Source organism: Lygodium microphyllum, chromosome 5, assembly GCF_053477565.2.
Source record: "Lygodium microphyllum isolate KBCC chromosome 5, Lygodium_microphyllum_v1.1.10, whole genome shotgun sequence".
Taxonomy (NCBI): Eukaryota; Viridiplantae; Streptophyta; class Polypodiopsida; order Schizaeales; family Lygodiaceae; genus Lygodium; species Lygodium microphyllum.
The window spans coordinates 31,538,977-31,556,492 of NC_141139.1; the positions used below are offsets into that span (position 1 = coordinate 31,538,977).

A 17,516-nucleotide genomic window follows, 5' to 3' on the forward strand; every position below is an offset into this window, starting at 1 on the left:
GAAAAAGGGCCTAGGCTATGGCCGGCCATGTAAAAAGGAAAAAAGGGGATGATCGCCCAAAAGGGATTTAGGGTTTTGTATATAAAGTTGAAAAGTGAATGAGAAGCTCATTCTTGTGTGTGGCCAAAAGTAGCTCTCCTCTTCTTCTTCTTCTTCTTCTTCTTGCTTGCTTGAGCTTGTGCTTGAGAGAGGGAGTGTGAGAGTGTGAGGGAGTGAGTGTGTGAGGGTGAGGGACCGAGGAGGAGAAGCTCTCCATCGTCTCCTCTCTTCTTCTCTTCTCTTTTCTTCTCTTGTCTTGCTCGCGGCAATGGAGCTTGGAGCGTGGAGCTTGAGGATGGAGCTTGCTTGAAGCTTGCACTTGGATAGTGGAGCTACCGGAGTGCGCGGGAGAGGAGGTAACTCGAACGGCATCAAGGTAAGCTCACTACACCCGTAGATATGGATGGCGCGTCGGCTATGTGAGAGGTAGCCATTAGTGCTCGGCTTGGAACGCTTGAATCAATAAGCGGTCCGAGGGTCTTGGCAGTTGAGTGAAAGCTCCCACAGGTGCAGTTGGCACTTGGCTTGGATATGGCAATGACCCAGTAGCTTGCGCGCGATGTGGTGAGCCAGAGGAGACTCAAAGACATTGCCTATGGGACTATCCTAGAGCCCAAGAGATTTAAAGGAGAGCTCTTAGGATAGTATTCCATGGTACAGCCGAGTCCATGGTGGCGATATGGGTGGTTGCAGCTTGGGTCACAGACAGAGGTCCAACATGCGGCTATGAGGACACTCAAGGGAGCATTTCTTTTCTCATCATTGGACAGCATCTAAGCAGAATCCCTACCCCAGACTACTCACAGACACAGTGGACTCAAGGACATTGTCACAAATGGGAGCTGATTTCCAGCATTATAGCTTGGTACATATGGACTGCAAGATGTAGCTGGGTCACTGATCTTCAGGATATACCCATTGGGGAGTCTTTATCGAGGATTTGGACAAAGATAGTCCATACTCTCTGTGGGAGATGGGAGAGGTTGCAGGGCAGCTCTGAGAGGATGAGGAAGAAAAGAGAGGCTTTCCTAAGGATTTGGGATTCAAATACCTTCTTTCACACTACCCCTTAGATGGTCTAGCACTTTAGCCCACCAGATTGATTGTTTACACAACCATTGTATCTATGATGTACTTAGTTACTCTTCACAGAGTTTCTTGCACTTTGTATTTACCTTAGGGTGACTTTCTCCGAGGTATTATTAATAGAATTCTCTTTTCTTAGGAAAAAAAAAGACTTCACAAAATGAGAGTTCACATGTAGCGTAACAAAAAAAAAAAACTTCACAAATGAGAGTTCACATATAGTGGGCTTTCGCCCACCCACAAGTCCCGTCTGCTCTCGTCCTTGTTTGCCCGTAGGTCCCATCTACTCTCGTCTGCACCAGCACTACAACCCAACTGCCCACAGCCCTATGCCATCACCTCCTCTCTTCTCTTCCTTCTTCTCCCACTTCCCTCTTCCTTCTTCCACTTCCCTCTTCTCCCACTTCTCTTCTCCATTCTTCTCCTCTTCTCTCCTTCCTTCTCCCTTCTCTCTTCTAAGTTCTCCCTCACTCTTCTCCCTTCTCTCTTTGCAACGGCCAAAACTTTAGGTTTTTCTTCAGCCATTTTTATTTCAGTTTTCAGCCTGAAATGGCTTCATCATCTCACCCGCTCATCGTGCCAATGATCAAGGAACACGATCCGATGATTGGTCATGGTAGGAAGAAGTAAATGTTGACTACCCGTTGAGTGGTGGAGGATCTCAACCATGGGCTTGCAAGCTTTGCCCATACAAGCGAACTAATAGAGCAAACAAGGTAAGCTCTTGAACCGAGCATTTCTATTTTGAATTTTAATTGATTTTAATTTTTCAAAGTTACTTAAATATTAGAATATGGAATACCAATTGCCGCTTGTTTCCTCTTATGTATAATTAGGTCCAAGCTCATCTCCGACTTACATGAGCCAAATTCAAAGGTGCAGTTTTGTCTTGATGTTAGCTTGGAGAAGCAAAGGGAGCTTCGTGGCCATGAAGTAGGTCAAGAAGCTTATCTTACGTCCAGACCACGACGTGTTGCAATTAACCCTACAACTTTTGTGACACCACCCCCCATTAGATGTGTCTAGAGTAGGATCAGTATCAAGAAGTGCTACCTCCACACCTACTACAAGCATTGCATCAGCCATGGCATTAGCAACGCCACATGTTGCTCGTAGACAGAGCACACTTGATGTTGCTGGGATCCCAAGAAAAAGGAAGAGGTGATACATCAGTGGCTCGTTTTTCCTATCATGACCACATTCAGTTTCATACAGCCAAATCAAAGTATTTTAAATTAATGTGCAAGAAGATTGGTGAGTACGGCTCTTCGTATGTGCCTCCATCATTAGAGACGTTACGCACCACTTTGCTCGACAAGAAGCACCTTGTTGACCAAGCAGCAGTGACTAGAAAGAGCCTATGGGCTAAAAATGGAGTTTCATTGATTGCTAATGGTTGAAGTGATAAACAGAGGCAATCCATTCATGGAATGGTCACTTATTCTCATGGGGAGATGTATTTTATATCTTTACATGATGAATCGAGGACAAAAAAGTCAACAAATGTACTTGAAGCAAAATGGGGTACAGGTATTGAGCTTAGTGGCCCAAAGCATGTTGTGGAATTTGTTGCAGATGGAGAGCCCGCAAACTGGGCAGCAAGTGCTATCATCTAGGGATACTATCTACATATCACAATTTCATATCGTATGGCTCATTGCTTGAGTAACCTACTGAAGGATATTGATAACCTGTCATGGATTGCACCTATCATAGATTAAGGAGCTAAAATGGTTAGCTTTTCTTTGAATCACAAATTTCTTTGCCATCAATTCTCTCTGCAATCGAAGAAGATGCTTTTAAAATTCTCTAATATTAGATTTGCCTTTAACTTCTTGATGCTAGGCAGATTAAGAGAATGCAGTGGTGCCTTGAGGCAACTATTTCCTAGTAATTTCACCTCATCAACATTGGGAGATACTCCTACAAGTATCTTATGCTTGGAGAAAGCAAATAACTTGGCTTTTTGGGATGATGTAAAGCAGATAAATGTTATGCTATCACCTATTGTGCATTTATTGAGGGTTATGGATGCTATGCAACCTTGCATTGGTAAGGTATATAAGGCTATGTATAGGCTAAATGAAAAGCTTTAGGAGTTGGTACTAGATGATGAGGCATGTGAGGAGATACGTCATTTAGTTATAGCTCACCCATGTATACAGCTACATTTGTTGTGGATCCTAAGTTCCAAGGCAAGAATCAAGAGAATGATACTGAGGTTATGGATCTATGGAGACTTACATTGTCTGCTCTAGTGCCTAATCATGGTACTAGACGAAAGATCAAAGACCGATTTTAAGTTATAGGACCTTTCAAGGTTATTTTGGTTGTGGGGATGCACAAGAAGATAGCTGCAAGATTGGGGCAGCTTTATGGTAAAAAGACTATGATTCAGATGGTCCTGAGTTGCAGCAACTAGCCATCCGTATTTTGAGCTAGTCAATTAGCTCCTCTTGTTTGGAGCAATTGTGGAGATTGGGGCAGCTTTATGATGGGAGGACCATGGTTCGGATGGTCCTGAGTTGCAATAGCGAGCCATCCGTATTTTGAGTCAGTCAATTAGCTCCTCTTGTTTGAAGCAATTATGGAGTACATATGCCCACATTGATTTCAATGAAGAGAAACCACCTTGATGTGAAGAGGGCAAATGATCTCTTAGTCGTTAGTGCTAACTTAAGGATATTATGTAGTACTATGACAGCAAAGCCCAATCCATTCATAGAGTGGGAGATGTAACAAGAAGAGGAGACACATACTGATGTTGAGGGAGATGCAACAATTCATGGTACACATGATGATGAGGCTGGCAATTCAAGAGCAGCTAGAGCAACCTCAAATCCTAATGATCTTTGATTTAGTTTCCTTATCATGAGTCTCATGACATATGTATATGATCTCCTGAAACATCACATTCCACAAAGAAAGGTTTTGACAAATTAGGTATAATCAAAATAAGTTATTTGCTGATATAAAATGTTAGAGCTTCAAAAGCTTTCTTCTCTAGTTTGGTCCACCGAAATGCCACTACTTTATTAGTTATACATACAATGGTCCAACAACCATTGCAAACCATTTAATAAATCTTCTATAATAATAGCATAATCCAAAGAAACTTTGAACTTCATGAACACTGGTCAATTCTAGATATTCTACAATAGCCTTGACCTTTTTTGGATCCATCTGAATCCCATCTTTGGATACAATATGGCCTAAGTCATGAATCTCTTCTAAGAAAAATTCACACTTTTTGCTATTCACATAAAGATTGTGTTTACGAAGTTCCTGAAAGACTATTTTCAAGTATTATTGATGCTCTTCTTCATCTTTTGAATGAATTAACCAAATGGTAGCACAAGAAACTCATACGATCCAAAAGTTGTCCTGAATGTTGTTTCAAGAACATCTTGAGAAGAAATTCTTATCTCATGGTAGCCTCTCTTTAAGTCAATCCAGTTGAATACTTTGCATCCATCAAATCTATCCAAGAAACCGTAAACCTTGGAATGGGAACCTATTTTAAATTGTGATTTTGGTGAGAGCCTCTTCTACACTAAGAGGACTCGAGAGCAAAAAGCTGAGCAATTGGGTTTTATTAGACCCTTCTCCAAGAGCTCATTCATTTGCTTCATAGTCTCCTTGTGTTGGACTCACATGATAGGATGGTCTATTTGGAGGCAGGCACCCAAGAATGAAGTCAATGTGATGATTTCTAGCCTCTCTGGTGTAACTTAAGTAAAGTATCTGCAAAACAATCTTCATACTCCTTTGAAAAACTCATTCGCTCCTTGTTTATATCTAAGATAGACTCTTCAATTCTAGACTCTCTGTTAGAATCTTTGACAAAAATCAAGTGCGAGGAAATAGACTTTTTCATTGCTTTACAAATTTGTACATGGCATAAGATGGGAATAGAGATTCCTTCCATTCCCACATCAAAAGATACATTTTTACCCTTGAAAGGGAATCTAAACTTATTTTGATTCCAATCAATGGTTGGATCTATTCTTCTATGTCAAGGTATTCCTAATACAACATCACAATGACCAATATGAGGGAGGAAACCTTCTCTTCCTCATACCATGGAGTTGAGTCAAGTGCGTCACGTGTTGATACCACCACCCTCACCCGTGACATGGCCTCTCACTTTGCCTGCGGCTTGTCTTGTAAAAAGTCCCTGCTATGGATATGAGCTATTGCCCCCAAGATGGGCCATTCTGCAAACCCTTGTGCCTTCTATACCTTGTAAGCAATCTCTCGTGACCTCTCCGCTACCTTTTGCAGGTGACATCGCCATGGGCCGCGGCATGCCTAGAGCCCTCCAAGGGCCTGGATGGGGCCGTATTGGGTCTCCCTCCCCCCAGGATTCGGAGGGCTAGTTTGTCACACTTGGTATTAAAGCAAACCTCATGAGGGGAGTACACATCCTCTCATGGTGGGGAGCCTGAGCTGAGGCGCAACAAAAAAGTGCCAAGGAAGACCCTTCTTGAAATCGAACTTGCAACCATCAAGAATATCTACGAAAAAAAGGAAAAGTGCCCTTGAAGACTACTATGCTTTGGAATATGGCTGGCGTGGTTTGGCCAACAAGCTAGACTATATGTCTCGAAACAGGGCCAAGGCCCCTTAAAAGGCAAAAATTGAATTCCAAAAGAAGATGAAACTCCTTGAGGGGAGACAAGAAGAGGTGAAATCAAATCTGAAAATCTTGAACAAGGAGATCAAAGAATGGGTCAAGGAGATGACCCAAGGCGAGTGGGATGCCCTTGACATAGAAAGTGAGTTGAAGCGAAAAATTTATTTTGATTATGATCCCACCATTGCTGCAGGTGGCATGCCGGGGGAGAATGTGGCTTCATGCCAAACAAGTGTGCTGCCAAGGCAGCCCATGCCTACCAAAGAGAAGATGCCGTCATGATGGCCTGTGCCAACAAGAAGAGAGCCGAGTTCGAGCTCCAATTCATATGACAACAGCAACTACTCCAATAGTAACTACTCCAGCAGTGAGGATGACGATGGGCCAAGTGCTAATTCTATGATGAGAAAAGCAATGCAGGCTCTTATAGAGGCCCAAGTGATAAAAGCCACACAGAAGATGGACGAGGAGTCATGCTTGACTCCTCGTCCTCTAGCGAGTCAAGTGATGGCTCAAGTTATGATTCTAAATGGGAGTCTTCGGACTCAAATGTCGGCACAAGATGGGCATACAAAGCCCAAGTTGATCTCGCCTAGAACGCAGTGCTAAAGAACTCGCGCACCTGGGGCAAGTCTAAACATGTCAGGCCATGTGCTTCTAACAAAGACAACCTCTGTGATATTTCCTTAAGCCGGGAGACTAAAGAAACGGCCAAGTGCGCACATGATAAATTGAAAAACTCCTAGAGCCGGAAGTCAAAACAAATGGCCTTAAGCGGTAAAGTGTGCATGAAAACTCCTTACACCAAGGATATAAACAAACAGCCTTGCCTCCTAAAGAGTCTCATGGTGCCACGAGTGTAAACAAATGTGCCCCCCTTGATGATTCGGCCAAAGCTGCCCTCCCCAAGACTCGTTGAGCCACGAGTATAAAGGAACAGCAAACTCCATGAGGATCGAAGAGTAGAACTCCTTGTGCTGGGAGTCTAAAGAAACGGCCCCACGTGTTGGAGAGAAAGTTAAGAGGTGCGAAGAGGGGAGCCAACACAAGTTCCCTAAGCAAGAAAAAGAAGAAAACTTGAAAACCAGTGAACTCAGTCTATGCTGGCGGGCCAAAGGATGAGACATCCAAGTCGATCCCAACGCCGCTAAGATCCGAGTCAGTGAGTAGGAGAAAACGGGTCAGTTTTTGTGAGGAGGTGACGACCCACTACTACGAGCTTGATAAGGAGTTCACCACTTGTGCTCCAATGGCTGATTCCGAGGGTGAGAGACCCTCACACAGCAAGGATACATGCGGAGCAACAACCAATTCTGAGGGTGATGGACCCTGCTAGGGTGCTCCAAGTGTGGTCCAACCATGGTGAATGGATCTTCATGAATGGAACCTACACGGGAGCCATGAATCTCACGCAACAGGCCAAATGACATGCTACTTCGGAGTATGTTGCGCAGCCCATCCCTACCCTACGTGCTCCTCATCCAACTCAGTCCACTTGAAGACTACCCCACACTTCGTCAAAACTCAGTGCTGCCAAGCAGGGGAGGATTCAAGACACAAGGGAGATGAGCCTTGCCAAAAGGGCCAAGCGGCATGCTGCACCCAAGCAGCTCGCATGTTTGGAACCTCACTGCTCCTCAAGTCGGATCCGTGCCTCCCAAGGCACATGCAAGAAAGCTAAAGACAAAACCTCAAGGAATAATCGTGCCACCAAGGGTACTACAAAGAGGAAGTTCGAAGATGCCTGTCCTTGGGATCGCACCTTCCATACCAAACAACATGCGGCATTCATACAAAGACGTCGTGTCAAACTTAAGAAGAATTCTACCAAAGGTGTTGCAACGAAAATCCGAGCTACCAAGGCCCTGCTCCTTTCAAGAAGAGGTGCGTCCAAGGCAAAATGCACCTGCCACATCAAGGAGCATGGGTCTCCCCTGCTAAGGCTGCATGTTCTCTTCTTCACCGGAAGTAGATTGACAGATATCGCCAAAGTGGGCCTCTTGTCGCAAGGCGTCATTGCCTAGACCCTTGCCTTTTGGGCTTGGCATGCTCATGTAGCATTGTGGTGCAGAGTCCTAGTCCATAGACAATTTTGAGCACTCAAGCTATCAAGCCCAACGCTCAATCAAGGGTGCACAACTTGTTTCGGCCAGGTTATCCTCCACTCTACGCTTGTAAATATGGTGTCAACAGGTGGACCGTTGATATGCAGAATAAAGTCATGTTTCTTTCAAGTTTGTTGTGTCATGATCCACTCCACAGTTATATATCGAGTCCGTGGGTGGAACCTAATTGTGGTCATGAAAAGTCCATGTTCCACAATTGTATAGAGTCAGTGGGCATGGCACCTAGTGGACAGACACTGGCCATCTTGATAGTGAGGTGTGCTAAGACCCCCAAACCTAAGTATGAGTCTAAGTCCAATGCCGCTTTTGTCACGGTGGCGAGTACGCTTCCCAACTCGATGAGGGCATCGAGTTTTTCAAGGGGAGGTGTGTATGAGGGAGGAAACCTTCTCTCCTTCATACCACGGTGTTGAGTCAAGTGTATCGCCCGTTGATACCACCACCCTCACTCGTAACATACTCCCTCGCTTTGCCTGCGACTTGTCTTATAAAAAGTCCCCTTGCTATGAATATGAGCGATCGCCCCCAAGATGGGCCATTCTACAAACTCTTCTACCTTCTCTGCTTTCTATACCTTCTATGCCTTCTAAGCAATCTCTCGTAAGCTCTCCGCTACCTTTTTGCAAGTGACGTCACCATGGGTTGCGACGCACCTAGAGCACTCCAAGGGCCTAGACAAGATCGTGTTGGATCCCCCCCACCCCCCCGAGATTCCAAGGGCTAGTTCGTTATAACCAAGATCTCCCATGACAAAACTCTCATAATCTATATAATCTCCTATCGCAATTCGTATTTTCCCAAGAATGGGAGTAACTTCAAACTCCATTCCTTTAAAAGCAACACCATGCATTTCTGGTGTTCCAAACCTCTCATTTGGTAGAAATAGAGCTTCAACAATCCAAGAATGGATGTAATGGCATATAGCCCCTGTATCAAAATGAATGAGAACATGTTGATTAGCAATCTTACCTCGAGCCATAAAAAACTTCCTTCTCTCTGACGAAGTTTCTTAGGTAGAGCATTCACTTGAGGTATCTTTTAAGGCTGGTTTTCCTTCTTTGCCTTGTTAGGACATTCACCAACCAAGTGTCCTTTTTCTCCACAAGAGAATCATCGCCCTTCTCTTGTATATCATACTAACTATTGATATATTACCTTATTTTTAGATGGCAAAGGTGGTGTACCTCCATCTTTATGCTTTGGTTCTTGTTTATCTGACTTCTTTTGGTCAAACATATTGATCTTCTTCCTTTGTGGTTCTTTTGAGGCTTTACCAAGTATCCACGGCATACGTAGTCCTTCATCTTCTAGGGTTGCATCTTGGATTGCTTCCAAAGTATTACACTTTGTCATCTTGAGAGCTTGCCATACCATTGGATGTAATCTATGGATAAACTTTCTCATCCCCATATTGGAAGAAACTTCATTAAGAGATGTAAATCTAAGAGAAACAACTACAAATCTATTGATACATGTTTGAACATTGTCTCCTTGGCTTTAGTTCACCTTATCCCATTTGTGTTACACGTCGGCTTCAAAGGTGAAGATAGGAACTTCTTGTTGAACATCTCCTTAAACTCTTTTCAAGACTTGGATTCCTTTCGCTCTTAAATAACTTTGAGCCATCAATTTAAAGTGGTACCCTTCAAATGCATTTTCACCATTTTAATCTTTGATTTTTCTGTACAAGCTTCACTACCAAAAATAGCATCAAATTGTCTAATAAAAGAAATAGCTTTTTGAGAATCTCTCTTACCATAGAAAACGTCAAACTTTACGCTCTTCTCTCCAAGCTTAAAGCCTCTTTTAGCATCATTTAGTATCTTTGGAGATTTAGCTACCATGAAAATAACCAATTCTTTGACTTTCTTCTTGTCTTCTCCATGGAGGGATTATTGGGACAAGAGAAGGCAACTTGTGTATAATGAGACTTTAAAGTCGCTACTTTGATAGATCCTCAATTGATAGGTAATGTATTACCTTTCATAGACTTAGTTGCATCAATAACATTGATACATTTTATGTTGAGATAGACCTTCATAGCCATAATACAATTTGTCTTAAGAGCCTTCTCAATATTTTCAAAGACCTTTGCTTCAACACGTACTTTAGCCTTTTTCTTCATCAAAACTTAAATTTCTAGATCCACTTCCAGCTCCTTGTATCTTTGTATCTTCTCATAATCAGAGAAGCATACAAATACAGAGTGTCAAGAGCCTTCCAATTATTGACCAAAAGTCTTCTCTTCACCTTTTGACATAATGAGAAAGTTGAGCCCAAAGATCTTGTCGCCCATGAAAAGTTCTTGCAAAGAAGAAGTCCTTGTTCTATTACCAATGTAAGCACAGGAAAGAACGTGAGAATGACAATACTTTAAACTTAACCAACTTAATCAATTTTCACCATGAAAATTATATGAGAGAGAGAGAGAGAGTCGATACCACGTTGAGAGGGAAACTAGCCTCTCCCCCTTTATAAAAATTTATTGCAACAAACCACGAGTACCAAGTGCCTAAACTATACACAAAAGGGTTGATTTGCTACAATTATAAGAATTAGGGTTTTGCAACTCTAATTTTTGTATACTCCGAGCAACAAGCTAATTTTCTTCTTTAGTGCTTTAACTAGATCAAGCTAAGTAGAAAGTCCTTCTTGGATAAGTGATAGTAGAAGAATACAAGGCATGTGGCTGAAATTTCAACACGAGACCTTTTTTGAAATGAACAGAGAGACCTCCAATATATAGGTGTAGGGCTTGGATGCTCAAAAGTGAAAAGTAGAATCTACAAATAGCAAGTGTTTACTGACAAGTGTAGGAACACTTCTCTTCAAAATGGCACATGTTCTATTCTAAATGCCACATGTCACTTTTCTAGAGAAAGAAACTTCTAAGCCTCCTACTCTTAAAATCTCTTGAATGATTTATGATTTGAGATAGATGCTAAAGACAAATTTATTCCTTGTAAAATTCTGAATCCTTTGACATGAATAAAATTTCCATTTGGATAACTTCCAAAAATAGTACCCTCCTAAATTCTAGAAGTTGCCAAACTTAGATTCTTGAGAGCTTAATTGTATAGGTTCATCGGTTTATGGTTGTTTCTTTTATCATGAGCATCTGGTTTCACTTTTTGAAACCACTCATTAAATGGACTTCTAGTCAATGTGACTACCCAAGTATAAAAGTCTTAGTCATTTGAGCTATCTAGTCAATCTGACCACCCTGCTAAACTTTTAATTTCTCTTGGACATCTCATCAGTAATGGCCCAAGTATAATCATAAGGCAGTCTACTAGCAATTGGCCAACCTTGAATAGAAAGATGAACATTCAATCATATTTTAAAACACTTAAATAATACAAATTGCTTTTCAAAATATACGGGCATCAAACTTATTTGAATCATTGGGCCAATATATCTTGGTAACAATTGATATACAAAAGGTTGGTTACACAATCTACATCATCCCTTGCATTGCATTGTGTTTTGTGAATTAGGGTCCTTGGCACAACTAAAAACCCATGGAAAGTCCCCAAGTGAAAGCCCCTACATCTCCTTTTTATCTCTCCTTGGGCCAGTCATTATTTACAACACCAACAATATTGTTGCATCATTTCCTCTTCATTCCTTCATCATATCTTTATCTTCAACACCCTTCAAGGTGGTCTTGAACTATGACTATCCTCTATGGAACTTAAAAGCCATCAAAATGCCCCTTTCCCAAAAAAGAAAGAGACCCATCAAATCGAGCTACTTAAAATAAGATATCCATCGCCTCGATGATTCTACTAGGCCCCTAAGAGACACCCTTGGTCTCTTTGGTGTGGAATCTTTAAGAGAAATGATGGTGGAGTTATGCTCTCTCTCCTCTTAGGCACCTTCTTGAGAGGAAATGTTAAGCAAGTAAATTTAAGCCCTAAATTAAATCTCAATTTATCATAATTTTATGGTCTAAATTAACTCCATAAAGAATTATTTCATAAAGAAAAATCGTTTTAAATGTGGTAGGACAAATGACTCAATAATAGGCAGTTGTGGGCTGATTATACTCATTTCCAGCACTGTCTTTTTCATCACCATCAGTGCCTTGCTCTTCCTTGCCAATCATCGCCAACATTCCACTTGTGTTTTCATCACTGGCCCATCAGCAACCTCCCACCTCATTGCCATCATCTTCATCATCAGCCAGAGAGCCTGCTGCTGCCCGGAGCTAACAATGACCAAAGATGCTGCTGTTCGGGACTGCTGCTACTATTCAAGGCTGTTTCCAACCTGCCTTTTGTAGTCTATAACATGCTGCTGCCCTTCATGATGCTGTTGCTTCCCTCTCAAAGTCATCCATTACTGCATTTTTACTTCCGGGGGACTGCTGCCATCATTCCCAGCCTTGGCAGGCTGCCCCATCCTCATCAACAGACTGCTGCTGCTGCATTTGGAATCTGTCTTGGGTACAACATACTCTTGGAGCTGTTTCCAATGCCTTCAACTCCTTCATCAGTTCACCTCTAGTCCTGATGGAGGCCAACGGCTCCTTTTTATCATTCTCGATATTCTATAAACCCTTCCATCATTGGGCATTCATTAATTTGCATTATTGTGTATGTTGTATACTCTATGCCTTCTCAGTTTACGCTAGCATTTCCTTTTGCAACTTTCTAATGTTTCTCTTCAACTTGCCTCCATGTTTTGCATTTTGGCATTTGTTTCATCAAGGCCCTCTCCAAATTTACAATCCTTAACATGTTGGCAATGGGCTACAATATCGTCACATCATAGCATTAGGAATGTCAAGTTATACTCTTCTCCTTTTCAGCCTTCATTCTAACATGTCTCTCTTGCGTCGTGTCTTGTTGCTTCAATTCTTTATCAGATTTTCCTCCATGTTTTGCATTTTGGCATTTGTTTCATCAAGGCCCTCTCCAAATTTACAATCCTTAACATGTTGGCAATGGGCTACAATATCGTCACATCATAGCATTAGGAATGTCAAGTTATACTCTTCTCCTTTTCAGCCTTCATTCTAACGTGTCTCTCTTGCCTCGTGTCTTGTTGCTTCAATTCTTTATCAGATTTTGGCAGATGCTTGGTTGCTACCTCAAGGAGTGGTTGTCAAGAGGTCAGCCCTACTACATTCTTGAGTAAGAAAACTTGCAAATTATGGGTATCTTGATGTATCAACAACCGTGTGAAGATTCATAAGAGTTGAATCTTAAGTGTTTTCCTATCTCATGTGACACAAAGGACTAGTGAACTCGTGTGTCATCTAGGTTCTTACATCTTATACTACAAGTCCACATAAGCATGCACACTTATGTTAGAGTTTCACATAAGCATGCATGATTGTTATGTTTTTAACTATACCACGGATATCTATACATGAGAAGCTTAGCATTTTGATCATTTTCTTCACCTAAGTAGGTGGATGTTATACAAATTGGAGATGTTAGGGGAACTAAATAGGCAGCTGCACAAATATCCATCCCCATTGGTTATGTTGCTAGCCTTAGTAGTGGATGTCGAACACTTGGAGAAGCCTACAAAGTCCACTAATTTAATGTTCCCAAGTGTGGAAGAAAACCAATAGACCCAACATATCTAAACGTTCTTTGTTGTCTATTGTTGTTTCTTTTTCTCTCTCTTCCTACAGCGTGTGCCTTGGAGACAAAAGTTTTGGAACAATTCTAAACGGTGCGACCACAATCCAACCAATTTCTATGGGATACGACCTTGATCACATTTTCCACATCAATTCATCCTGAAAAGATGATCATCTTCTAATCACTTTTTTCATGATATAATCAGCTATTGAAACGATCATCTTCCTCCCCTTCATTTTGGTTTTGTTGCCAGGACTGACAAAATCAAGCCTCGAGTGCCACGTGCATCGAATCGAGTATAGAAGTAGGGTTTGCAGCCCGAACCCGTGCTCGAGATAGTTAGGAGATTTAAGAGGTTTTAATCCTTGGAGCAAATAAAGTATTTTGATTTTATTGCAATGCATTCTGAACTTGTGCGCAAAACGTTCTTGCCACGGTCAACTAGTGGAGAACGACTGTATACGTACCTTCATAGAGGCTGGGTAAGGGGGAAGGGGATCGGGAGCGAGTACGTCTTCTGCCAATATCAATCCGAGAGCTTCGTGCAGGGGCAGGGAGACGGGAGGCAGGCGTTTTGCAACCGAGACGATGATGTGCGTGGCATCAGAAACCGATAGCATGGCTGAGGGAGTGCAATCGGACGTCGATACCGCCATCGCTCACTCTTTTACGAGACCTGTTTACTTGCGAAACTGTTAAATAGCATATTAGCCAAAAAACAAAGTTTAATGTAAAATGAATTGCAACTTTTTTTTAAAGACCTTTAAAGTTTCAAGAAGAATCTTTGCTTTCCAAGTTGTTTGAGGCCGGTTACACACGAGCGCAAATGGACAAGTCTAGAAAAAAAAAGGTGTTTGTCAGCCACGTGTCACAATGACATAGGTTGCACATTTCACAGATATCGAACACTTTCAAGTGTACAATCTCCCCCACCTTGATATCGATCCTTGCCCAAGGTGCTAAATGACAAGACATTCTCAATTAAAAAGTATTATGTGTGACACAACTAGAACCCCAACCAAATGGTGTTTGTTAGCACATGAGTCACAATGACATAGGTTGTGCATTTCACGGACGTTGGACACTTTCGGGCCAGCAATCTCCCCCATCTTGATATCCATCCACGCCTAAGGTGCTAAATGACAGATTAAGAAGTATTACACTTGACAAGACTAGAACCCCCACTAATCGAGGTGCATTGAAGTATTTAGTACCACTAGGCCAAGCTTCACTTTTGATCATTTGGGTGCCATTTAGTGTGTAAACATATTATCGGATTGCTTTGAGGGTAGGTGGGGTCAACAATCCGTGTGTAACTATCCTGAGTCTTCACTTTGAAAAAGCTTATGGGATGCAAGCTAGGAATCAGTTGTATCAACAGTAAAATGGTTCTTAGGTCTTTCTTATATGTTGGGTACATCAAAGTATCATGATATAGCAAGTGTTTTGCATCGCTTTGGCTAACTAATATCCCAACTGTAAAGGCAATTATTTACTACTAATATTAAATATATTTACCTCTAAAATTCCAAGAAGAAGGTTTAGAACCTTGAATCTTAGGAAATCTTTAACTATAAAAATGACTAATGCATATTATTTGACTTAAAAATTGCTCCAAAATTTTTAGTGAAGCTTTTGTATCTACTAACAAACTATTTCTTTGTGAACATTGTTTTGGTAACCTATTGCTCTCTTTGTATTTCAATGTCATTATTGTGTCTTTTTATAATATTTTGTGATGGGAATGATACCCATCTTTCACCCAAAGGTGAGGTACTTTGGAGCAGACCAATTGTGGATTTTGAACCTTTAACCTGTTGTAACTCACACATACTCCCAACCAATTGGACTCCCATTCATGAATAATTCACTCCTTCTTTTGATCTCATGCACTCTATCTCTCAAATGGCCCACTACATATGCATAAGGGATCTTGGTCATCTCAGCTTTCTACTCATCAGACTGTAGACAATTGGCCTAATTAACCTTCATGTGAGAAGATAAAGGATAGCCAATCAGCTTAACATCTTGCAGATGAAACAGCTCAAGGACCTTCTGGATGTACTCCTTTTGTGATAAGTAGAGGAGCCCTTAAAGCGATTGTGTGTAATGCACATCCCAAGAATATGTGAGGCATGTCTTGTTCTTCATCTCAAAGCTCTTCTTGAGCTGGCCTTTCAAGGCATCCAACTCATTCGCGAGCACTCCCAGTAATCAACATATCATCCACATAGAGGACCAAAATCATAAGGTTGCCATCATGAGCCTTCTTCGTATATAAACACAAATCTATATCACTACAAGAATATCCCTGTGAATGCATAAAAGCATCGAACTTGTAATACCATTCTCTAGGTGCCTGCTTAAGGCCATAAAGACTCTTTCTCAATCTACATACTAGGTGTTCCCTGCTAGGGTCTGCAAAGCCCTTAGGCTACTCCATGTAAATCTCATCGTGCAAGTCCCCATGAAGGAAAGTCATCTTGATATCCATCTGATAAAGATCCAAGTCAAGCTAAGCAACCAAAGCTAGTACCAAGCGTAGGGTAGTCATCTTCACAACAGGAGAAAAGACTTCATCAAAGTCCATACCATGTTCCTACTAAAAGTCCTTAGCAACCAATTTTGTCTTATATGTTGGCTTGGGATATCCAGGGGTCCTTTTCAACTTGTACACCCACTTGCATGGCAAAGCACGCTTGCCACTACGCAAAGGAACCAAATCCCACGTATGATTTTTTTGTAGTGAATCATACTCTGACTGCATAGCCCTCTCTCAAGAGGGAGTGCCATCTTTGTGTATAGCCTTGTCATAGGTAAGAGGCTCACTAGCATATCTGTCACCATAATATAATCCATAGAGGGCTCAAACTGTGCAAGATGTCGTCTATCTCTAGTAGACTACCTCAAGCTATGGGGCATGTACATCCTATGGAGCATCAACAAGGACCTAGGCCACTAGAGCATCAGCCACGGTTGTAGGCTGTCTGGTTGGCTGTATAGTAGTGGGAGGCTTCTCCTAAAATATCATCGTGCATATCTCGAAAACATGCTCAGGTTGCTTATACATTTTCTCCTCATGGAAGACAACATCATGGATGTGGATCACCTTCCAAGCTTGTGGATCCCATAGGCGATAGTCCATCTCACTTGTATCCCCATAACCAAGACATATGCATTTCTTAGACTTAGGATCCAGCTTATTTTCCTTGTCCTTTGGAACATGGCAAAAAGCCTCACAACCGAAGATACGCAAATGAGTATACGAGGGAGGCTTTCTAGACCATATCTCCTCTGCAACCTGATAGTAGTCAAGAGTAGTGCATGGGAACCGATTAATAAGTGTATGGCACTAGTAATTGCCTCAGCCCGAAAATGTTGTGGTAAGCTTGTCTGGCTAAGTATATTGCAAACTCACTCCTGAATCATTCTATTTATACACTCAGCTATACCATCCTGGGGTGGGGTATACGGGGAGATCAACTAATGCTTAACATCCCTCTCATCAAAAAACTACTCAAAGTCTCTAAAGACATATTCACCCCCATTATTTGACATTAGGTATTTTAGCCGATAGCCAGATTGTGTTCTCAGCCAAGGCAAGCCAATGATGAAATATAGCCAAGACATTCGATTTCTGCTTTATGGGAAATAACCAAACCTTATGTGTATAGTCATCGATAAAAGTAACGAAATACTTTGCTCCATCTAACAACTTGTAGGGCATGGGACCACACACATTCTAATGAACAAGAGCTTATGGCTCACACGTGTGTCATACAATACTTTTTATGTGTATTGCATGTTTGCCTGCCATATAAAGAATGATCACAAGACTCCAATGAAGGAGCTCCCACTAGAACAAAATCAGATGCGGAACGAGTAAGCAAAGCTCAAATATATCATGTACATAGCATCCAACATCCAACATCTAATGACATACATCCGAAGTATCCAAGTCAAGATGATCAGTAAAGCATCCACTGTAGCATCTGAGGCAATGACCAAAAGGCCAATGTCACTTTCCAAAGC

At 41.7% G+C, this 17,516-nt stretch overlaps 1 protein-coding gene across 6 annotated transcripts in view; it reads right to left on the reverse strand.

Moving 5' to 3' along the window:
• B73 (molybdopterin biosynthesis CNX1 protein / molybdenum cofactor biosynthesis enzyme CNX1 (CNX1)) overlaps positions 1 to 14,190 on the reverse strand; it is a 247,031-nt gene extending 232,841 nt beyond the window's left edge. For 3 of the 6 annotated variants that reach the window (XR_015690856.1, XR_015690858.1, XR_015690857.1), the window contains exon 1: positions 13,952 to 14,189. Coding sequence is in view for 2 of the 6 variants with exons in the window: in XM_087677661.1 (XP_087533787.1) it covers positions 13,952 to 14,140 (189 nt within the window). In the remaining 4 variants the exon portion in view is untranslated. Of the gene's footprint in view, positions 1 to 13,951 lie in introns of all 6 variants that reach the window. The other 3 variants (XR_015690859.1, XM_087677661.1, XM_087677662.1) reach the window with 1 other exon arrangement.
• Positions 14,191 to 17,516: the final 3,326 nt, after the last annotated feature.